Source organism: Drosophila takahashii, chromosome 3L (assembly GCF_030179915.1).
Source record: "Drosophila takahashii strain IR98-3 E-12201 chromosome 3L, DtakHiC1v2, whole genome shotgun sequence".
In the NCBI taxonomy this organism is placed as follows: Eukaryota; Metazoa; Arthropoda; class Insecta; order Diptera; family Drosophilidae; genus Drosophila; species Drosophila takahashii.
The window spans coordinates 18,612,568-18,634,871 of NC_091680.1; the positions used below are offsets into that span (position 1 = coordinate 18,612,568).

A 22,304-nucleotide genomic window follows, 5' to 3' on the forward strand; every position below is an offset into this window, starting at 1 on the left:
TTTGGTTAGATAAGAAATCCAAGCGCAAATACATAATAATAAATACATAACCTTAAACATTCACAATATACATGACACACAACGCCTGCATATGTATGTAGGGAGGAGTACATAATATAAACGTATATACAAAAAAAATCATGATTGAACATGTTTTTTGTTTTGTTTTTAATTTCTATTTTTTAGGAAAATTTCCTAATTTTTAGAAATTTTTGCCCTTAAATTTAGTAAAATTACCCTAAAATTTAGAAATATGACGTCAAAAAAAATCAAAAATATAGAAAAATGTGACCCTAAACTTTAGGGCGAGCTTGTCTTGAAGACAAAAGTAGGGCGATTTCCTTGACTTTAGGGTTAATTTTATTTTGAGTGTAACAAAACATCACCCAATACAAAAAAAGTACTGGCAAACAGACCGCAAACTTTTGGATAAACGCATTTAGCTCTCATTGTTCTAACTTGGAGTTCGCTGCCCCCTCCAAAAATTCTCTGCCATTGCACAAAAACAATGCAGTTCGGTTTCGGGTTGTTCTCCTTTTTTATGACTTCGGACCCAGTTGATTATTGTGCAAATAAAAATTCTAATGACGATTTCGGCAACAACAATGCAATTATGCAAAGCCAGAAGATGAAGGTAATTAAAGGCAGAACAGCAAATGCGGCCGAAGTCGGAGGAATGATAATTATCACGGCGCTGCCATCAACAATGAATATGCTAAGCAGTCCAAGTTTCAAGTCGAACGGAGGAGAACATCCTATGGAGCCATGCCGCATGGCACATGCCACATCCGCCAGAAGCCGAAAAGGCTGAAAAAACACCGCCATGATCTATCATCATCACCGGGCCAGTCTTTGTCTCGGATTTGCGCAACTCCACCCCTTCCTTCCAAGGCACTCTCCAAATACCCAAATACCATACATCATCTACATAAGCTATAAGCTGAAAGCTAAAAGGTTTCACTCCACCACAAATTGTGGCAAATTGTCGATGGGTTTTGTTTTGTAATCAAACCGATGCCGAAGCTCCTCCATTGAATTGTTTTTCTTAGCCCAACGGAGTGCAGAATCTGCCCCATATGGGTCAAAAGCGAATTTGCCTTTGTTTTGCCAAATTGTTTTGTCACTTTCGGATTAGTTAAGTGCATTTGGCCGCAGTTAGGTTACCCAACGTTGATTGATATTTTCACTCACTTTTTCGCTTACTTGCCAGTCATTCTTCAAGCGACTTTTAGGTAACTTGATTTCAAGAAATTTGGTACCTTTATTCGAAGACATTTGCCAAATTTTATGCACGTGACAGATTTGAGTTTGAGGAATGACGAAAATATATTTAAAGTAGGTTACAAAGTGGTTGATATAAAAGCATATATGTTTTATGATTTTATAGTTTTAATGAACTGTATTCCAAAAACAAGTAATAAATCTATTTAAATGTTACATTTATCTAAATTTTAGATTAAGATTTTAAAAATGTTTCCGTATTATTTCAAAACCTAATTTAACTATTATTAATAATAAATTTACAAAAAAGAATATATTGACTGATCTTTTGATAAATGGCTGACAAACAGCAATTTTATAATTTATTTCCAAAAGAACAAAGTGATTTTACAGAACATTAAACATTTAGGATTTTGGCTCAAAGTTGCTCCATCTATTTCTGCGACTTTCAATACTATTATGATTTACAACTGCAATTAGTCTTGACCAAAAAATGTGTCAAGAAAATGCCAAGAAATACTGATTGAATTGCCATTTCATGTCCATACAAATTATGCACCAGCAAAGTGACAAGAAATACTCAAAATTTAGCTCGCAACAGACCGAAAAGAAGCTGAAATAGGAAACAAATTACAACAACGATGGCAAATGCTGTTGCAGATGATTGAAATTAATGGCAGATCCATTCAAAAATATAAAAGAAACTGACTAGAAGGCCAAAAGCATCTGAACCCTGACTGATCGGATTGCAAAGTTCACAGTGGATGATGATGGGGCTGATAGACAGCGCTTTAGGGGAAATTTCATACAGAAAATGCCATGAATAAAACGAGAGGAGAGGAGAGGAGATTACATTGCCCAGATACCGGAGTACTTATGAAGGAGCACTGCCAAATGCCAGTGGAAACATAACGAGGTGCGAACAGGGTCAGCTCTGGTAGCCTTTAGCTAGTTGAACTCAATCGAACGGCTAGTTGGCCAACGGAATCTGGTCCGCAGCAGGTAGGAAAATTGTCAGCAAAGTGCTAAAGCTGGCTCGTAAGCTTAGAATCCGAAAAAAATTGTATATGTATGTGAAGATCTAAATAATAGATCGATGGAATTTTTAAAAGAATGTCTACACTTGTAATTTTATTTTGGAATCAATTGTATTATTTTAATATTTAAAATATAATATATTTAATATTGTAGATTATATTCACGTACACAAATTAAGCTTTAGACAAAAGAAACGACAAACTCATCTTCTCCTTGAGCTCCTAACGAAAGATAACCATCTCAAGGCATTTTCTTTGGACATTCAACAATTGTTGAATATTCAGCATACGTCATGTGGTCCGTTGCCTCAGCTTGCAATTCAAGTTGCTCGTGTAGCTTTTAGCTTTTCCTTTATTTGTATTTTTTGTGGTATTTGCCGGCTACCATTTAAATTGATTTTCGCCTTTATGCCTCGAAATTGGAGTAAAATTGGAGGCAAGGTCAGGCGCGCTGCTCGATGGCTTCGCTGGCCATCTGCACAAAGTCGATGATCGTGGAGCGAGGATGACGACGTGGACGTCTCACTCTCAGAACAAACAAGTTGTAATTGGGTCGACTTTTGTGTACTCGAGTAATCATAAACAACGACGGCACGAGAAGGCAAAGGCCTTACAAAATGGCCAAGTCATAAAAAACCTTTATCAAACGCTTCGCTGATCCGACAACTTCAATGATGTTTTTCTGTTTTCTGTTGGCTGTGGGCTGTTATTTCCCCCATTTGTGTTTCGTGTGAACTGAGGAAGGACGACCTTTGGCTAGACTCTGATTTGAAGATGACACCTTCGGTCGGAGTTATCCATTTCGTGATGTTATTGGGAATGACTCAGCCAGGTTTTTGTTTCGTTACCGATGGAATTGATTTTGATTTCTGTTTTTTATTGAAGCCCGAGCTGCAATTTGCCTCTAAACGTGTTTGGCATTTGTTTATTTTAGCTTAATATTCAGTCGTTTTCAGCAATGATCATAAATTGTTATTGTTCCACTGGCGTGAGACTATTTGGTGTAAATATATTAGCCAATAAAAAAGATGGATGGTGGATTTTAAAAATTCTAGCTAAAAAATGTTAGATTTTTGGTTTATGTGGTATACAAATCTTGAATATATTACAAATTAAAGGAAGTATAAATCCCTTATAAATATTTGTTCCTACTTTTTTTAAAAATAAAATTTAATCACGTTTAAAAACTATTCTTTCTTTATTTCTGAAGTTTTCTTTTTGTTTATTCAGCTTTCCTTAAAGCTATCTCCAAATTTATTGTTTGCAATAAGAGTTTCACTTAAATAGTATTCGATCTTTTTTCGAGCTGTGGTATTTTTTAGAATTTTATGACAAAGCTGACACATCTGCATTCTACATAATTGTGAGACAAAGGCGCAGTCACACTTACAGAGTGTATAAACCTATAAAAAGGGGAAAAACAAGCTTGTCCGTTTAGTTCGAAGCATGGCAAATTCTACGCAAATCATGAGCTTCGAGGGGAATGTGAAGATTATTTCGGATAAACTAAACATTATAAAAGAACACAAAGTTTGTTTTGTCGAAGATACATCCGATGCTCTTATTAATGCATTTAAACAGTGGAGCCCCACATTTTGCGCTATCTATTCCAGACACGAACTCGGTCGTAAGTAATTTAAAAAACAAAAACTCGAAGACTAAAACCATATCTTTATTTGTAGGAGATCCTTTGAATAACAACATTATGCGAATAATACTGAAAATTCCACAAGCCACTCCGATATGGAACAAGAATGGATCTATCTTTCTAAATGTACCCAACGTCCCAGATTCTTATAGGCAGATCGTATCCAGTGACGGCTTTATACGGCGAAGAGATTTAAACAACTTTTTGGACAGTGTTTACAATAAATGGAATACATCATCAATTTTAGTCAATGGATGTAGCCATTATTCTGTCTATGAAAAAGCACAAAGCCGAATTGGAAACACACATGTTACCCAATCGTATATTCCTAAAGTCGTATTAGAATTCCCGTGGTCTCTACAGCCCGCCGTCTCTTCTGAAGTGTGTAACAAATGGATGTGTCACGCCTATATGAGTGAGGAAGTAAGCTCCATTGATGATCTCGCATTTACATTTATTCCCTACAATTGGGAGAGCGAAATAACGAAAGACACGCCCAATTTCTTCAAGATAAAGAGCCTTATGTGTAGATTATGCGAGGAGCAAGACATCCCCATATATTTAATATCAAACGTCCTACTCCTTCAACAATCTAATGTAAATTGGCAAAGGGAATTGGGCAGTCTTTTGGCAGAAATGTGGACCCGCTTTGTAGACCATCTCCGGGCTGGACGACTTGATTTTCCTTTTGCCTATGGAAGTAACAGCCTTGAAAGTTTTGAGACCGAAAAACTCCGACAACTTCAAACTACCGCTCAAGACATACTTTTCAAGCTTCTCGAAGCTCAATACAGCGGCAGATATACTGAATTGGCAGAAATATTTGGCTTAAACTAATATCTCATTAATAATGATGATCATTTTTTAAACTGTTTTATTAAGCGCTCAACATAAATACATTTTTGTAGAAAATTTGTAATGGAAAAAAAGCTCATCTCGTTTTTATGTATGTATACATATGTTTACAATATCAAACAAACCGAAAACTGCGTTAGTCGGCAAATCTTGTGTTTATGAAATATGATCGCGACACATATATACATACCTACTTAATTTAAAATTATTTCTTCTGATCAAGAATATACATATGTACTTTAAAATTGAAATAAAATGTGTCTTTATTTTTACCTTCTGTTTAACAAATAATGTAATTACTCATAAACTAAGTGAATAAAATTTGTATGCATACAAATTTTGAAATGAATGAAAACACCTTTTAATAAACAATATTTTTCTATTAAAAATAATTTTAAAACAAAACTAAACATCATAATTTAATAGATTATTAATTTACATTTATTTATCATACTTAAAAAATAAAGAAAACAAATGTTATTGAATGGCATCACATATCTTCAAATTCATGGAGCTATTAAATTAGGTAGCCGGGGAATCATATATATCATAGAACCCCCACAGTTATCCATCCAAATATCACGGTTAGGTACGCCTTTTAATGATGGCCATGTTGGCCAGTTGCAGGATGCGATTGAAATCGACCTTGACGTGGGCGCGCCAGAACTTGCAGCGTCCCCAGATGACGGCGGGATAGTTGGGGCTCATGATGCCGTGAAAGATGCGGGCAATATTCCGTCCGCTAAACGTGTTGTCCGGATACATGTTGATCAGGGCATGCACGTCGTCTGTGATGTGCTCATCCGGCACGTTGCTGGGCTGAAAGACAGCGAAAATACGATAACGTATTACAAATAAAACAGTATTTAAAATATCTCCAAGCAATTACCTCTACTTCCAGCTCCAGATCCTGCGGATAGTCATTGGCAAAGTAGTTGCGCACGATAGCCTTAAGCTGCTCGCCGCGATCGTGCGGGAAATCCGCATTGCAGCACTGGCCGCAGGAGCTGTAGGACACAGCCGCCAGTCCATGGGCCACATATTGCAGCTGGATGAGCTGTGTGCGCTCCTGTTTCACGGATCGCGTGTAGAGAGTGTCCAGGGCGCCGTCGATCTCCGATTCAGTAAAGTCGCCCGGCACCTTGATGCGGAATCCCAAGTCGAAGAAGCTCACCGTGATGGGCGATCGCTTTGGAAATCCATTTACTAACAAAAGATTGCAGTTAAAAATTTATAAAGACCTTGGAGATTGGAGATCCCTCTCACCTTTCACCCACTCCAGGTCCTTCAGTTGGTACTTCACCACGCCGCTGTTCCAGCCAATTCCAGCCGCAATGTCTGTGACTGAGAACTCTATGATATTCGAGTCCTCCTTGAAGGTTTTGTTCCTGATCTGCAAGGCAATGGCCATGGCCAAGGGTGGACACTCTTTTGCAGCATGCCTGTGAATAAGGAAAGTGAGTTATAAATTTGATTTATTAAATTATTTTCAAGAACTCACTTCAGGTACTTGGGTCCGCCGTAGGAGATCACCTTGGCCATTACATATGCCGAGCTGAGTACACTGATGCACCAGCGGGGATCCAGCTCCATGTAGCAGAGCAGCGTGGATATGTTCTCCGCCGGGATGTCCAGCATCTCAACAGTTTTCTCCACCGAAAAGCCGATCTCGTGGCCCGGACACACATGAGCCCGCGGACCATCGCCCTCGAGGGCAATCGGCGGAGGAGCCGCTCCCTTCGAAGCCTCCTTATCGCAGCTACAGGGCACGAAAATCTTCTGCAGCAGCTTGCGGATCACATGTCGATCAATCGAATTGGCATACACATGCCGGCGCAGCTCACTCTGATCGCCACCCTTGGCGTCCAAGAAGAGGTGACAGTGGGAGGGCAAACCATCGCGTCCTGCTCGTCCAATTTCCTGGACGTAGCTCTCAAAGTTTCGCGGCATATTGTAGTGGATCACGGCGCGTATATCGGGCTTATTGATGCCCATGCCGAAGGCGATGGTGGCCACCACAATGCGCAGCTCGTTGCCCATGAAGGCCTTCTGGACGGTGCGTCGTCGGGAGGCGGGCATTCCGGCATGGTAGGGCTCCGCCTGCCAGTTCACCCGCTTGCGTTTCTTCCCCTGATCCTGAACCGGCTGCCGGCGGTCCTGCACAGTGGTCCTTATAAAGCCAGCGATTCGCTCGCACTCGTCGCGCCGCGTGCAGTAGATAATAATGGATTGGCAGGGCTCAAAGCTGAAAGTAGGGAATATATATAAAATCTACTGGCTTTGCTAAGTTAATTACTATTCACCGTTCGCTATTGAGTAGCTGGAGCAGCGCCGCATCCCGGTTGTGATCCTTGGAGACGGACAGCACCAGATTGTCTGGCAGTGGGATGTCGCTAATAACGCCACGCTCTCCGTCCGCAATTCCCAGGTGATTGATGATGCTCACCCGCGTGGGCAAAGTAGCCGTAGCCGTGAGTCCAAGGACCGTGTGCACGCCGAGATTCTTTCGCAGCACCTTGCAGATCATCAGGTAGCTGGGCCGAAAGTTGTGGCTCCACTGGGACACGCAATGCGCCTCGTCAATGCAGGCGAACGCAATGGGCGGCAGTTGACGGAGGATAGCTCCGAATCCGGTGGCCCTTTCCCCGGCCACCACTGCTTCCGGAGAGACCAAAAGTATATCAATCTCCCCATTGGCAATCATCTGCTGGATCTTCATTCGCTGCGGCGCCGTCTGGTTGGTGTGCAGACAGTGGGCGCGCAGGAAGTGCGGCACTCCGGTAACTTGATCCTCCATGAGCGAGACGAGAGGTGAGATGACCAGCGTAATGGCTCCCATCTTTCGACTATACAAATAGGCGGGCAATTGGTAGCACAGGGACTTACCACTGCCCGTGCTGAGGGTAACCAGCGAGGAGAGTCCCGAGAGAGTGCGCATGATGGCCCGATCCTGACCTGATAATTAATATAAGCTATTATATATTATCTCTCTTAAGGGGGCTATGGTCTTTGGCATCAAAAAATCAAGTAACTTTGCGATTTTTTCTATAAAAACTGGTTGGATGCATTTAATTTAAACCTTTTGTATATTATTAGGTGTCATTTAAATAACATCCACAATTTTTTATAGCCAATACAATCGGCTAATATATCGGTGGCAAAGCGATTGCTGGAACACTATTAAAAAAAGGCTCCCCAGGGGGCGGGTTTTTTTTATGCAGAAAAATATGCGACAAATTTGAAAACGATCGGTTAAGCCGTTTAGAAATTCCGATGAATACGGACTTTCAAAACTTGGTTTCGAGAAAAACGAACTTAAAGATGCACTTATGTACCTAAAGTTTCAGAGGTTGGGGTACTAATTTTGGCATAACTTCTAAAGTTTTTGTCCGATTGACTTTTTTGTATAATCTTAAGATGTTAATCTACAAGAAAAAAAAAATTTAAAAAAATCTACTTTTTTTTGCAAGATTCTACCCCTCCTAAGGTAAAGTTTATGTCTTACCCTTTCTGAAATTACTGTGTCCAAACATGTGCAGTGCCTCCAGCACCTCGGGTGTGGTGTCCTGGACACTCCCGTCCGGCAGGAGGTCGTACAGGGGCTTCACCCCGCCGTGGTGGCTGCGATTCGAAGTGGAGGCGCTGGTGTCTAGGCCAGCCTGCTTGAGGAACTCCTCGGGAATCTTGTGGCCAACGTATTTCTTAATGGGAGAAACTGGTTTCTCCTGGGAGATCGGCTGACTTAGCGAGGATTCCACGGCTGCATCCAGGGCCTCGAAGTCGATGTCCATCTCATCGCCCGACCAATCGGGCTCCTCGTAAGGTTTTCCCTCCTCATCACCGCTGCTCTCTTCGATCTCCTCCTCCGATTCATCCGATTCCTCGCCCTGCAGAAGGGCTGCATTGGCAGCCTCCGGTAATCTTGAGATGTTGCGACTGTGAGCCACCACTGCTCCCTGGCTGGCCATCTCCTGGACCTCGGCGAGCGTGGGAAATGGCGAGGGATCCTCCTCCAGCTGGGCGGATAGAGGCAGTAAGCTGTCGCCCTTCACTTTGCACTGCTGCGCGAAGTGACCAACTCCGCCGCACTGGAAACATGTGAGCTCCACGCCATCGCAGCCACCCATGTCCATATCCGGTCCACTCAGAGCAGCCACTCGCTTCTTGTGGCGCCACTGCTGCTTCTTGTATTTGCTGAAGTTCACCGTCTTCTTGCCGCGCACGAACTTTTTCTTTTGAATGTTGATGGTCACAAAGTTCTCGTTCAGTTTCCCGGCGGCTATGCGCTCCTCCATTTTCTTACGAGCAGCAGCTCGCTTTTCATCTACACGTATATTGGAAAATTCTGTTTTGGGCAGCGCAGCAAAGGTGCTTATGTAGCGCTGAGCGGTGGCATCGGCTTGCTCCAGATCCTGCTGATTTATGCGCGGCACGGAGGTGATGTCACCTGCCTCCAGGGCCAAAACATACTTTAGATCTTCGGGATTCAAGGGCTGGCTCTGTTCTTCTTCCTGCTGAAGTTCAGGTTCAGGTTTCTTGGCGTTCTTGGGCTTCTTCTCCGCCTTGGGCTTCTTTTCGGCCTTGATCTTGGGCTTCTTTTCAGCTTTTGGTTTGGGTTCCGCTTTGGGTTTGGCGGTCTTTCGTTTTCCCGCCGCTTGCTTGCGCTTTGCTTTATCCTTTTTCCCCTTTTCGGGTTCATAGGTGGCATCCTGCTCTTCGTCGGCAGAGAAATCCTTGCCGTACTCATCCTCTGGATCTTCGGCAGTCAAAGTTTCCGCTTCCGGTTCATTTTTAGTGAGTATTTCAGCTACTTCCGTTGAACCTGAAGCAGTGGGCATAGTCCTGCGACGTTTGGCCAGCTGTCGGTATTCCTGGGGCTCCGGCTCCTCCTCGCTTTCAGCCACCACGGAGTCGGAATCGGAATCAGAATTGCTTTCTTGCTCTTTAGGTAGAGTTTTAGGTTTGGTAGCAGGCGATTTTTGGCTGGATGTGGAAGGTTCCTCACTTGGAAGTTCCGGTTTCTCATTTACGACAGAACTATTAGCTGCCATCGGTTCTATTTTAACCTGCGCTGGTTGCTCCTCCTTAATAGAAGGCTTCAATTTGCTTAAATCAAGATTGGTCAGTCCAAAGTTCGTTTTCTTGGGCGGACCACTATTATTATTTGTTTCGGCAAAAGGCGTCTCCGCCTCCAGAGTATTCTCCTTGGTATTTCGCTGCAACCAGCCGTCGTCCACCTGGGTTTTAATGTGATCCTTGCTGAGATCGCCGGCCAGCAGCGAATTGTTGGCCAGGGCCAGCTCCTTCTCCTTGTACTCCTGCGCCTTGCGTATGAGGATGGTCTCGAAATCGGGCAGTTCCTCCACGGGATCGGCGGAAACTGTGCTCAGCGAACTGGTGGAACTGGAGGCGTTGATGGAAGAGTTGGACAAAGGCTTTCGGGGATTTCGCTTGGCAAATCCGCGCGTGGACTGGAATAACTTGGCACTCAAACTGGGCTTAAGACTGGCCAGTGGTTTTAGCTGCTTTCCCTGCAAAGGAGCGGAAATGGAAGCTCCTAATGGCTGTGGTGGAGCTGCTGGCTTCTTGCTGACATCCGTGCCCCAGGCATTCCGGTTAATGGGCAGCTCCTCCACGGCCTCGAAACTACGGATCACATGGTTCTCATCGCGATTCACCAGATTGGTGAGCACTTGACGATTGGGCAGGTCCTGGAGATTGGAAAACGAGCTCTCCTCCTGCAGATTGCCGGAGCTCTGTGGCTCCACCAGAGCAGATATATTCAGCGGCAATTGGGGTCCTCCATTCAGACTGAGGTCCTGATCCAGCATGCTCACACCCAGTTCGCTGGTCTGCGACATCTCCAGGATATCGAAGCCATCCTCGCTGAGCACATCGTTCAGGGTCTCCTCCAGAAAGGATGTCTTCAGCTTGTAGTACATTTTGTACGAGTCGCGAATCTCCTGGCTGGCCTCCCTAATATCATACTGTCCCAATAGATCGACCAGTTAGCATATCTTAACTATATTATATAAATTATTATATTCCCACCTTTGATGGAACACGACCATTCTTCTTCTTGAAGTCCTTCTCCCACAATTTGACGCGCAGCTTGTACTTCTGGTATTTCAGCTTGAACACAGAATCATCCATATCTTGGGCAGTCTTATATTGTTATTAATATTAAAAAACAAACATTTGGAACAAGATCTTTAGCGACAAGTAAACCAACACAAGTGCAGCTGTTTTCGCTGAGCGCGCGCTTTTTTGCCGGCCTTGCCAGACCAATGCCGCTGTAGAGAGTGGCCAGACCATCGCAATAATGGACAGTGGGCAAAATATCGTTTAACGGATTTAAATGTAAACCATTTTTTAAATGAATATTAAAAAATTCAACAAAGGGCTTTGATATATAATTAAAAATCAAGTTCCAATATTAAATACCGTAACAGAAAAATTCGGTATAAGAAACTTTTATAACAGTTTTTACAAGCGTTTCTTTTCATTAGAACGTAAAATATCTTTAAAAAAACAGAAATATGAGACAAGATTGTTAAATTTTTATCTGATTTGGATTGTATTTTAATAAGGTTCTTTTTTTGTGGTACATCACTTTTGCATGGATTAAAAAAATATTTATTTTTGAATTTTTTTTTTTGGAGTTATTTGAAAACAATTTTGAAAATTAAATTTTAAATTATAGAATTGGGAGTTTAATTACGAGGACAACGACAATATTTTGCCATTGTTTTAAAGTTTAAATTTAAGCCTAGAAAAGTAAGTACAACTAGAGTTTAAAACCTCCTTTTAGTAACAAAACTCGAAAGCAAATAAAAATTCTATAGATATTGCTGCGCATTTTATTCAATTTGTGTTCGTTTTTGTAGTAAAAAATATCCAAGCTTGGCCGTTGCAAAATGCAGTTTTCACAATGATGCTAGGTGGAAGTGGTGGAAATGACTCGCGGAGGGCTTCCCTCGCTGGAATAACTGAAGATTACGGGTAATAGCTACGTGGATAGGATAGGATAGCCAAGCAAAGCGGCCGCACGGGACTTCCAGCGGGTTGGACAAAGCGGAGCAGGGAGAGGCGGTGGCGAAAGGCAGGGCGAGAATGTAAACATAGATGTTGCGGGGGTGCCTACATGAGTATCAGGGCGATCTCCTCCGGCTGCATCGATGGACAGCGCCAGTTGTACAGGTAGTACTGCAGGTTGCCATCCCCAGCACCAAACTTCAGCGGAGCAAAGTACTTCTTATTCTCCATGAGGTCGAGGGCATTGTACACGTCCATCTGGACATTGCGGGCCGAGATCAAAGCGTCGTTCATCAAATCGAGCCACGGTGTCTTCGTGGACACGTTATAAAACGAATAGGCGGCGCGAACGGTCTTGTGCACCGGATGGTGCATCACCGACGATGGCAGGCAGTAGTAGCTGGTCAGATCGGTGATGTTGCCCTTCTCGTCGGCCACAACGAAGCAGTCGATGATGCCCTCCTTGGGGGTGAACCAGTGGCGGAACTCCTCCTTGCTGAACACCGGGCTCAGCTGAAACCGCTTGAGGTAATCCTCCAGCAGCTTGTGCGCCTTGTCCATGTCCTTCGCCGTAATCCGGCGATAGCCCTTCGTCTTGGGCTGATCGGGCAGTTTGTACAGCTTCATGGTGCGCTGCATGGTCATGTTCCGCGCGAGATGCGAGAAGCGCACGTCCACCAGCTTCTTGGGATTGAGGGAGCGGTGCCAGTAGCGACAGGTGGCCACCGGCGTGGGCAGCACAACGCCGGCCGTGTAGGCTGCCTGAAATATCCCTGTCAGGTTGACGCGACGCGTGATCTCACGGATCAAAACTGGAGCCACTCGCTTGCTGCGCAACTTCTTGTGGACGCACAGGAAATTGATGTCCACCACCTTGAGCACCTTGTCGTAGGACTTTAGCTTGCTGGGAATGGCCGAGATAAAGCCGACCAGCTTGCCGGACTTCTCCACCCGCACGCCGACATGCCAATCGCGTTTCCAGCCCGGCGGCTGCAGCGACCACTTGAGGAACTCGGGCTGGTAGTCGAAACGGAACATGGCATCGTCGTCCTCCACGTAGTTCTCGTTGAGCAGCGTGTACAGCTCCTTGAGATCATTGGCGTCGGTCAGGTCGAGCGTCACCCACTTGAAGCCGCCGGGCAGAGTGTAGGGCTCCGCCCGAATCTCGCTGACCTCCTTGTTCGGTTCGATGCACTCGTTGGTGGTCACCTGCTCGTCCAGCTTGGTGACTGGCTGTGTGGACCAGAAGGCGAATTTCTTGGCAATCTGACGGGTGCTGGCCATCGCCTCGGATACGACCTGTAGCAAGGCCTGCTTGCCTGGAAAAGAAGCGGAGTATCGATTTTAGTACGCCGTTATGCTGCTCCTCCTCCAAATATAGATTGTTTTTTCACTCGAATGGGAAATCTGACGCATGGGAAATGAAGGCAACATGAACTAGTTTCGAGTGATTAACAATTTACAGCGGGCTGCCCAAATGGGGGGTTTATTAAACAGTGTTTAAGCATGAATCAACACGATATCATGAAATCAACAAATAGTAATAGTAAATTTAAAAAATTCTAGAATTTATAATATGAATATTATTTTTTCATGACTTAATATTTAGCGAGAACGCTAAGTAAATGTAAAAAATTATGATTTTTTCAAGCTTATCTTGATAATATTCTTTAAAAGGTAAATGAAATGTTTAAATAACTTAAAATTACGTAAGCAATTATCTGAAGAATATTCCCTCCACTTGAAAGTTCAAGTTAGAAGGGTTGCACTGTAGGAAGGTTAGACGTAATAGTAATTTTAAAAAAAATTCTAGAATTTATAGATCTAAGTAAGTAATAAGTAAATGTGTTAAATTATGATTTTTTCAAGCTTATCTTCATATTCTTCATACGGTAAATAAATGTTTAAAGATTTAAAAAAAAAATATTATAAAATTATTCCTTCCCTTATTGACAGTTCAACTTAGAGAGCTTCCACTGTAGTTCCCGACCAAACCTAACCTCATTTTTTTCAGCCCCAAGGAGGCGCCTCCAAAGTGACTTTTTATGGTGATAGATCAACTTACTCGCTTCCGCGGACACTGAAGCCTCATTCTTCGCCCCATCCTCCTGTTCGGCGTCCTCGTTTCCGGATGAAATCGCCGAACCCGTGTCCTGGATCTTTAAGCCGGCAACAACCTTTTCGAGCATCTCCTCCGAGGCGACGGCCACCTCCTTGGCCTTCTGCTTCAGCTCCTGGCCGGAATGGTCGTCCGCATTCTCGTTCGGCATGTTTTGCACTGTATTTCTGTTTGGGTTTGGCAAATTATAATTGCAATGAAATCGCAAAACTACACAAGCAGCTGACTCAAAAAGCAGTGTGCCCAAAGGAGGGGCGAAGCTAAAAGGGTGCAGTTGGAACCGGTTAAAAGCCAACCGGTTAAACGTTCGTTACTTTGCAATTTTCTAGTTTATTTAGATTAGACTTGCTAATTTATTGGTTTTAAATATCTTTAATACGGGTCCAAAACTGTTTAAATTTCGAACTTAAGATTCGTTTTTATTTCATATATTTCCTTATGATTGTAGCATAATAAATGGTAGAAATCTATCAAAATTAAACTAAACCACCATATCGAAAGAAAATAGTTGGAAAGGTAAATAAAACTGATAAAAAATTATAGGGGGATTCCCTAAACTGTTGAATTGCTGAATTGTTGAATTTTGGTCAGCTGTTAATCAGCTGTTCCATACAAAGTCAACTTTCAGAAATTTCAGCAATTCATCAGCCTCGGGGCTGCTGAAAATTGTGTTGAATTGCTGAAAAGCCAGAGTTGTCACCTTTTTTTAAAACTCGTGGCAACTCTGTAACATTTTAGTATCGCCAGTACGCATTATTTATTTTAAAATCAACTTAGAAAGCATATTTGTGGTTCTTTTTACCTTGGTAACACTTTCAGACAGTAACTAGCAATAAAAAATCAAATTTTACATGCCTTAAGTTCCGTGAAACTTTTCAACAAATAACAGCTGTTTGAAAATTCAACAGGAACCATTTTGGGTCGTTCCCTTAATTGCTGAAATTTTTTGTTGAATTTTCAACAATTCAGCAATTCAACAGTTTAGGGAATCCCCCTTATAACTTTTATAGAGGTGTAACTCCCATATATTATAAATCAGATATGAGTAATTCCATATTGTCGCTGGGGACATTTGCACACTTTTAAAGTTGAAATCAAAATGTTAAAAATCGATTTTAATTTTAATAATGAGCTAAGGATCAAACTAATTAGAAACTAATATCAGGGCAAAATCATGGGGAAATATGTATGTTTTATTCAAGTTTAAAGCTTTTTGGCTTGGTGGACTTGGACATGGAATTGTCCATATTTTAGTTCAGGCTGGACAGTATCCGTAATTACCTTATTAATTATTCGAATTATATTTCGAAAGTCTTGATTCAAGACTCTTGAATTAAACGAATGTTTATATCTCCAGTTTGTTGTGTACATTTTTTGGCGCGTACTTTCAAAAAACGGGCGAGCTTTCCGCAAGCTTTGTAGGATTTATCCTCCATTAATTTTAGCTCGCCTGGCCACTCTGACATGATAACATCCGTATTGTTTATATAGTTTCCAACGCCGAACGAGAATGCAATGTGGCGATATCAGTTGCTGATAAGCACTGGAACCCCGCAACACACGACCTCCGAACGACGACGACGATGACTGCCACCAAGAAGCGCCTGAAGATCGTGGCGGCCGCCTCGCTGGTGCTCCTGCTGCTGGTCTACCTGTACCGCGCGGTCAGCGTTTCGGTGGGCGGCGGAATGTCCTCCATTTCCCTTTCCGCCGGCGAGGCGGAGGTTCAGGCCCGCTGGCCGCCCACCGAGAGTCCGCTGCAGCGTAGCCTCCAGCTGGCCTACGAGGAGCAGAGCGCCCTGATCCGGGAGCAGAAGGCCGAGCTTCAGCGCACCAGGGAGCAGCTGGCGGAGCTAGAGGATCAGATCCGCAGTCTGCAGTCCAGTACGCCGCGCAAGTATCCGAAGGTCAAGTACCTGAACTACAAGAACCGCAAGCGCATCCTGATCACCGGAGGAGCTGGGTTCGTGGGCTCCCACCTGGTCGACGATCTGATGGTCCAGGGACACGAGGTCATCGTGGTGGACAACTTCTTCACCGGACGCAAGCGCAATGTGGAGCACTGGCTGGGGCACGAGAACTTCGAGCTGATCCACCACGACATAGTGAATCCGCTGTTCATCGAGATCGATGAGATCTACCATTTGGCATCGCCAGCCTCGCCGCCGCACTACATGTACAATCCGGTGAAGACCATCAAGACCAACACCATGGGCACCATCAATGTGCTGGGTGGGTTTATACTATATTATAACAGAATACTTAACTGAAATCTTGTTTTTTTAAAGGCCTAGCCAAGCGCGTAATGGCGAAAGTTCTAATAGCCAGCACATCGGAGGTTTACGGCGATCCCACGGTGCATCCGCAGCCGGAAACCTACTGGGGTCATGTCAATCCCATTGGACCAAGAGCCTGCTACGATGAGGGAAAGCGAGTCTCCGAGACGCTGAGCTATGCATACGCCAAACAGGTAATACATCAATCATTTTTCCTAATTCAAAATGTTCTTTGTTTTCTTTTTATCGCTATCATTTGATTTGTTTATCAAACAAAGGTTTCTATATACAACTTATTCATTCGTTATCTTTCACTTGTCAAATAATTCTAAATAACCATTTAAAACAAAAGAAAAATTAATCAAAAAAGCAAAGTAATAGATTCCAGTTAAGGAAAACTAATAATATTAAAAGACAATTCTAAATTACCATTTAAAACAAAGAAAAAATTAACCAAAAAAAGAAAGTAATAAATTCAAGGCAGGAAAAACTAATAATATTAAAAGACAATTCTAAATTACCACAAAGAACAAATTAATCAAAGAAAGAAGAAGTAATAGATTCCAGTTAAGGAAAACTAATTATATTAAAAGACAATTGAAGTTCTGATACGAAACTAACACAGAACCACATTCCTTAAAGTTAGACACAAAAACAACATTAGCTGGCATCTAGAAATGCGGCAGATCTTTCCTGATTTGATCGGTAGCCCAACCGACCAGTAAATGATCTCAATTGGAATGCCATTAATTGCCTTTCCGCTCCGATGCCTGTCACGAGATAAGATTTTCAATCGCTGACCACATTTCTCGATCTCCACAATCTGGCACTCAAACTAATTGCTCTCGTATTCCATCTGTTTCTCTAGGAGAAGGTGCAGGTGCGCGTGGCGCGCATCTTCAACACCTATGGACCGAGGATGCACATGAACGATGGACGCGTGGTGTCCAACTTTATACTCCAGGCGCTGAGGAATGAAACCATCACGGTCTACGGAAATGGCAAGCAAACTAGGTCCTTTCAGTACGTTTCGGATCTGGTGGATGGGATGATAGCCCTGATGGGATCCAACTACACGCAGCCGGTGAATTTAGGCAATCCCGTGGAGCAGACAATCGGTGAATTTGCCGAGATCATCAAGCAACTGGTCGGCGGGCCGAGTGTGATAAAGCAAACGAAGGCCGTGGAGGATGATCCGCAGCGCCGGAAACCGGACATCACCCGCGCCCGGGAGCATCTCCATTGGGAGCCAAAGGTTCCCCTGGAGACCGGACTCCAGCGGACCATCTCCTATTTCCGCAACGAGCTGGCGCGCAGCGACCGCTTCCAGGAGAACTCTAACAAGTACTTCGATACACCGTAAAACCATAAACCCGTAGCATTAATTGGGTCTAGCTTTAGTTGGTGATGATGCAACGTCTCTAGTCTGCAACTGTAAATATGACCATCGATAGCACTAATTGTAAGCCTTGAGGACCATGGTTCTATCTAATTAATAGACGTAGTGATTGTTGTAAGAATTGGGGAGCCAATGATGTACAAATGCGATCAAATTTATAGCACTTAAATTGGGAATTTCATATTAGGTATCAGAAATGCACATTTATTCAAATCACATTTAAATAAACTTATTCGTAATTATTAGAAAACCCAAAGTAAACAAAGAATTATCAATGAGTTCTAAACAAAAGTTAGTATTATTTTTACAGTGCTATTTTATTTGACCGCAATTGTACCGCATAAGGAAAATCACTGGGATACATGAAACTGACAAACAGTATAATCATTTGTATTCAAACTACTACTACTGTACTTTAAAAAGAGCCTAAAAGTTCCCACGTTTCATCAGAAGGTTATGGATCGCATATCGAAACCAGTGAGAATTCAATTGAACAAATTAGAGAAGAACTGTGACTCATTTACAACACCCCGCGATTCTAGAATTCTAGACTTAAGTAGGCTTTTGAGTTGCTGTAGTTGGTAGGCCATTAAAAAGAGTTTTTTCTCTGCGAACTTATCTTACCCGACAAGTATTTTACTATCTATGTACACGGCTTATCCTACGCTTAATCTACGCTAGTATACGTCCAACCTAAGACTATATTTGCACCTTTGCTTATCAGCTAGATCCACTAGATTAATCTGTTTCACCTGGCCAGCGGTTCCAACATCTCGAGGAACAGTTTCTTCATGGTGATGACTTCATCGCGAGCTATTCCCCGCCAGAATCGCCGCAGAATGTCGTCCGCCTGCCGCAGCGAAGGCAGCAGCAGGAGCAGCTGTTGCTGATGCGACACCGCGGACGAATGGCGCAGCAAGTAGACAACATCATTGAGAGAATTGAGTATCGTGTCGCGAAAGGCGCGCAGCGAACTCTGATCATCCAGCAGGATGTCGCAGTTGGCCAACAGCAGCGCCTTCAGCAGGTAGTACTCTTCCCTTCGCGGCGAAATCCTCTCCATGCGCTGCGCAATCTGCACGCAGTGGTAATAGAAATCCGTGTAGCCGCACTCCTTGGCCAACAGCTCATCCATCCAGACGTCCGTGGCGAAGCAGAGTTTGCCATTGAAGGGCAGCGAGCGAAAGGTCAGCTGGAGCGTCAGGATCTCGGCCCACGACACCTGCAGCAGTTTCATCTGGTCATTAAGGGGCAGCTCAATGAAGCCAGGTATCTGCTTGGCCCAGCCTATAACGCTAACCAGCTCCTTGTCGTAAATATCGCTCAGCACGCTGAGTATCTCATTGGGATCATTGTTATTGTTGTTCTGGAAAATGCAAGTCCCATTGGGCGTTACCCCAACGCTGGACTCCAGTTTGATGCTGCCCGAGGAGGATGAGGCCTCATCGTTGGCAATGCTAGTCGTGTGCACCTGCGGCGGCGGCGTTTGGACGCTCAATGCATCTGGTTCATACGAGTTGAGCACCTCCAGGATCTTGACATCGCACAGCGATGTGGTGTTCGATTGGTAGAGCAGCTGCATTGTCTGGTATGAGTTGGAGACGGGATTCCGCCGGTACTTCTGTCGCCCGCCACGAACTCGATCCAAACGCACGCCCTCCTGAAAAGCAAGAAGAAATTAGAATCTATAGGATTAAATGTGGAATCTCATTAATTACCTTCAGCATGCCCATGAGCAGGCACTTCTGGAAGCGACACGCCTGGCAGGCCTTCCTTCTCCGCTTGTTGATCTCGCACTCGTTGTTCGCCGGACAGGTGTACTCGATGTTGCCCTGGATGGTGCGCTTGAAGAACGCCTTGCAGGCCTCGCAGCTGGCCACGCCGTAGTGGAATCCACTGGCCACATCGCCGCACACCAGGCACAGCCGGCGCAGCTCATCTCGCACTGATCCCGATCCTGTGCCGGCACTTGCATTGCTGGCATTGCCTCCACTGGTACCGCCACCACCTCCTCCTCCACCGCCACCACCTCCACTTGTGCCACTGCCCGCTCCGCCGCCCTTCAGACTATCGCCATCGTTGCTCAGGGATACGTTGTGCAGATCGCAGGACAGGGAGGTCGTCGAGCTGCAGAGCTGCCTTTCCGGGGAAACCGACGGCGAGGACTTCATGCCGTTGGCGCCACTCTGCGTGGTCGTTGACTTTGAACTGGGACTGAAGCACGGGGCTCCGCCGCCGGCCGAAGAAGTGTCCACCTCCTGCTTGATGTGCAGAATGCTGACGCCGTCGGACATATTCGAGCCCTGGCTGTGGGGAAATAATAGAAGAGTTCAGATTAAAAGCGTACTTCATAGAAAAACTGTGGGAAACAAATAAACGCTGAGATCTCGGAAACTACAAAAGCTGGAAGGTTGAGATTTTTCACACATATTCTTGGGCTTCCTACGCAGCGCAAGTTTATTTCAGGTGAACGCCACGCCCCCTCTAACGCCCACAATCGCCCACTAACGATTTTAAAATGTGCCAGGCGCCCACACCTTTACAGATTTCCGAGAAGTAAAAATGCAATTTTGTTGCGTATATTTATGCCTATCGAAATGTAGAAGACATTTTTTAAATCGGACCATTCGTTAAAAAGTTATACGTTCTCTCTTGTTATATTTAAGATTACCTATTCTTCAAAAAATAATAATATCGTTAAAATTTACTTACAGTTTGAGGAAGAGTATAAGCTCATTAAAAGCTAAAATATCATCGGATTGAAAATACATATTTAAAGATCATTAATGTTTTTAGATTATATATTCAGAAATTGGCTATCCTTATTTATTCACATTTTCCTTCCTTACCCCAAAAATCATCAAAAAATAAAGAACTAAAGGGTTAAAACTGTGGGAACCACGTTAAATTTCGCCAAATCACCGAGATTAGGGATCGCTTTTGCTAAATGTCAAATAGTACGCGCTGCACAGTGGTACAAATAGCCCCGAAAAATGGAAACTTTGAAATTCGAACGCTGTTATCAGCACTTATGAATGGGCTTTCCAAATTCGACCACTGTTCTGGCTAGTCGCACGAAACTTGGTCACGGAATTCCAAATGAATGCAAAATGTAATTGTAATTAAGCCGAGCAAAAACAAAACAGCGGACAGCTTGGTGCAATGGATTGTGATCCCCGATCCCAAATATGTAAGCCGTACCCTTCGCCTGCGTAGAACTTCATCGGTGGTCGTGGAAAAGTACGGAACAGAACTGAACGGAAAAGAAAAGAAACCGAACCGAGCACTGGGAGTGCGATAACGGTACTGTGCGTGGAGTACCTTCCAGCTAACGGTACTACAAATCACGACGCACAGTGCTGACATTGATTAGGCAAAAGCGAAATAAATTAAAAACGTAGGGGGAGCAATGGGAAGATCGAAGATCGAATTCTCTTTATTTTAAGATTACTATTACTATTATTAGTTACTTGTATTATTATTAGGTATTATCATAAAAAAAATAGTTTATATGTCAACAGAATGATAGATAATAGTATAACTTCGTTTAAGCATTTTTAAAATTTTTTGGAACTATTTTTATTTAATTTCTTATGTCTTAAATAATACCTTTGAATTTCGAATTACAAGGGTAATGTAAGGAAAACCATCGAACTTTTCTATTATATCATGGTTTTCCACCTACTATCTGTAAGGAACTAGTTAACAGATGAAGTGAAATGCAACTTTTGAGAGGGTCTTCTTTAAAAGTATGTAATATTATACTTTTAAAGAAGTTTTACCATAAAATAGTGGGTAACAAAGATCAAACACCACCCGTAAGACCCCTAGAAAGTGTATAAAACGCGCGCTGGCAAAGACAATACAATGGGGGGCACTAGTGGTGTACACATAGTAAGTAGACGGCCGACGACATCAGCCAGGTTGCAGATGAAAGATAAGCACACTTTCCTTATCAGCCCCCGGGAAGCCGTAGTCGCAGCCGCTGCCGAAGCCAGGCGATTATGGCCCAAGGTGGGCCTGTCCGTATCTGTTTACATACTTACATAAAATTGTTTTGAGGATCTTTTGTGTAATCAGCTCTACTTCAGCGCGGGGCAACAACGTCAATACATATCGGCCCCCTCGACCGTCTGTATGTATTTATTTTGGTCCGATTCGAGCACCTTGTTATTGCTTTTGTTGTCGTTTGTGTGCATCTTTCGAAATTCGAGACTTTGGTGTTTATTACTAGTTAGTTTCACAGCTTTTAATTGCTTTTAACTGGGCATCGTGGCCTCTGGCGACCGATTTTAATGCACTTTCCATGCGAATGTGCGAGCGATGCAGACAGCGGATTCTGCATCGATTTTGTGCGTCTGGACTTGGGTTTAGCACTCGGGCAAGGCACGAAATGTGTTTTTGCACAGGCGTACTTTACATTATTGGTACGGTATTTATTGTCTGCCTCCTGTTTTTGCTGGATTTCGCACCGATATTTGCATATTGGAAAGATTAAAATGTAATTTTTTTTTTTGTGAACCAGACCTGACCAGGGCTGGGCAATCACTTGACTACCAGGGATGCACACTGAAATGGTTCGCGTTCATGACTCGGTGGTTCCTTTTTAAAAATTATGAACTAGTTAAATAAAATCTATTAAAATCACAAATAAATTATAAAAACGTTAATTATTAAAATAACATACAAAATATGATGTATTAATTAAAATATG

The 22,304-nt window shown here is 43.4% G+C and overlaps 5 protein-coding genes across 5 annotated transcripts; 2 read left to right on the forward strand and 3 right to left on the reverse strand.

The window, feature by feature from the left end:
* Positions 1 to 3,643: 3,643 nt before the first annotated feature.
* Positions 3,644 to 5,105, forward strand: LOC138913044 (cyclic GMP-AMP synthase-like protein). The gene is made up of 2 exons (XM_070215280.1): positions 3,644 to 3,885; positions 3,941 to 5,105. The coding sequence occupies exons 1-2, from the start codon at positions 3,705 to 3,707 to the stop codon at positions 4,741 to 4,743; spliced, it is 984 nt and encodes a 327-aa protein (XP_070071381.1). The 5' UTR covers positions 3,644 to 3,704; the 3' UTR covers positions 4,744 to 5,105.
* Positions 5,106 to 5,179: 74 nt separating this feature from the next.
* On the reverse strand, positions 5,180 to 10,992 carry RecQ4 (RecQ4 helicase). Its single transcript, XM_017156419.3, has 7 exons — positions 10,813 to 10,992; positions 8,267 to 10,748; positions 7,065 to 7,716; positions 6,263 to 7,006; positions 6,028 to 6,203; positions 5,651 to 5,967; positions 5,180 to 5,580 (listed from the first exon to the last, which is right to left on the reverse strand). The coding sequence occupies exons 1-7, from the start codon at positions 10,912 to 10,914 to the stop codon at positions 5,347 to 5,349; spliced, it is 4,707 nt and encodes a 1,568-aa protein (XP_017011908.3). The 5' UTR covers positions 10,915 to 10,992; the 3' UTR covers positions 5,180 to 5,346.
* A 606-nt stretch (positions 10,993 to 11,598) lies between these two features.
* On the reverse strand, positions 11,599 to 14,158 carry Nmt (N-myristoyl transferase). The gene is made up of 2 exons (XM_017156427.3): positions 13,862 to 14,158; positions 11,599 to 13,115 (listed from the first exon to the last, which is right to left on the reverse strand). The coding sequence occupies exons 1-2, from the start codon at positions 14,064 to 14,066 to the stop codon at positions 11,902 to 11,904; spliced, it is 1,419 nt and encodes a 472-aa protein (XP_017011916.2). The 5' UTR covers positions 14,067 to 14,158; the 3' UTR covers positions 11,599 to 11,901.
* Positions 14,159 to 15,378: 1,220 nt separating this feature from the next.
* Positions 15,379 to 17,847, forward strand: Uxs (UDP-xylose synthase). Its single transcript, XM_017156399.3, has 3 exons — positions 15,379 to 16,147; positions 16,204 to 16,385; positions 17,060 to 17,847. The coding sequence occupies exons 1-3, from the start codon at positions 15,499 to 15,501 to the stop codon at positions 17,552 to 17,554; spliced, it is 1,326 nt and encodes a 441-aa protein (XP_017011888.3). The 5' UTR covers positions 15,379 to 15,498; the 3' UTR covers positions 17,555 to 17,847.
* A 491-nt stretch (positions 17,848 to 18,338) lies between these two features.
* On the reverse strand, positions 18,339 to 22,121 carry ERR (estrogen-related receptor). The gene is made up of 3 exons (XM_070214380.1): positions 21,637 to 22,121; positions 19,309 to 19,897; positions 18,339 to 19,250 (listed from the first exon to the last, which is right to left on the reverse strand). Exons 2-3 carry the CDS (start codon positions 19,882 to 19,884, stop codon positions 18,339 to 18,341), a joined length of 1,488 nt encoding a protein of 495 aa, XP_070070481.1. The 5' UTR covers positions 19,885 to 19,897; positions 21,637 to 22,121.
* Positions 22,122 to 22,304: the final 183 nt, after the last annotated feature.

Bases quoted from the DNA above. Each gene is read 5' to 3' on its own strand.
- LOC138913044 (XM_070215280.1), top strand. From the start codon at position 3,705: ATGGCAAATTCTACGCAAATCATGAGCTTCGAGGGGAATGTGAAGATT. The intron at 3,886-3,940 runs GTAAGTAATTTA...CTTTATTTGTAG, and splicing joins TTCCAGACACGAACTCGGTC to GAGATCCTTTGAATAACAAC.
- RecQ4 (XM_017156419.3), bottom strand. From the start codon at position 10,914: ATGGATGATTCTGTGTTCAAGCTGAAATACCAGAAGTACAAGCTGCGC. The intron at 10,749-10,812 runs GTGGGAATATAA...CTATTGGGACAG, and splicing joins ATGGTCGTGTTCCATCAAAG to TATGATATTAGGGAGGCCAG. The intron at 5,968-6,027 runs GTGAGAGGGATC...ATCTTTTGTTAG, and splicing joins GGACCTGGAGTGGGTGAAAG to TAAATGGATTTCCAAAGCGA.
- Nmt (XM_017156427.3), bottom strand. From the start codon at position 14,066: ATGCCGAACGAGAATGCGGACGACCATTCCGGCCAGGAGCTGAAGCAG. The intron at 13,116-13,861 runs GTAAGTTGATCT...CTTCTTTTCCAG, and splicing joins TTCAGTGTCCGCGGAAGCGA to GCAAGCAGGCCTTGCTACAG.
- Uxs (XM_017156399.3), top strand. From the start codon at position 15,499: ATGACTGCCACCAAGAAGCGCCTGAAGATCGTGGCGGCCGCCTCGCTG. The intron at 16,148-16,203 runs GTGGGTTTATAC...GTTTTTTTAAAG, and splicing joins GGGCACCATCAATGTGCTGG to GCCTAGCCAAGCGCGTAATG. The intron at 16,386-17,059 runs GTAATACATCAA...CTGTTTCTCTAG, and splicing joins GCTATGCATACGCCAAACAG to GAGAAGGTGCAGGTGCGCGT.
- ERR (XM_070214380.1), bottom strand. From the start codon at position 19,884: ATGTCCGACGGCGTCAGCATTCTGCACATCAAGCAGGAGGTGGACACT. The intron at 19,251-19,308 runs GTAATTAATGAG...CTTGCTTTTCAG, and splicing joins TGCTCATGGGCATGCTGAAG to GAGGGCGTGCGTTTGGATCG.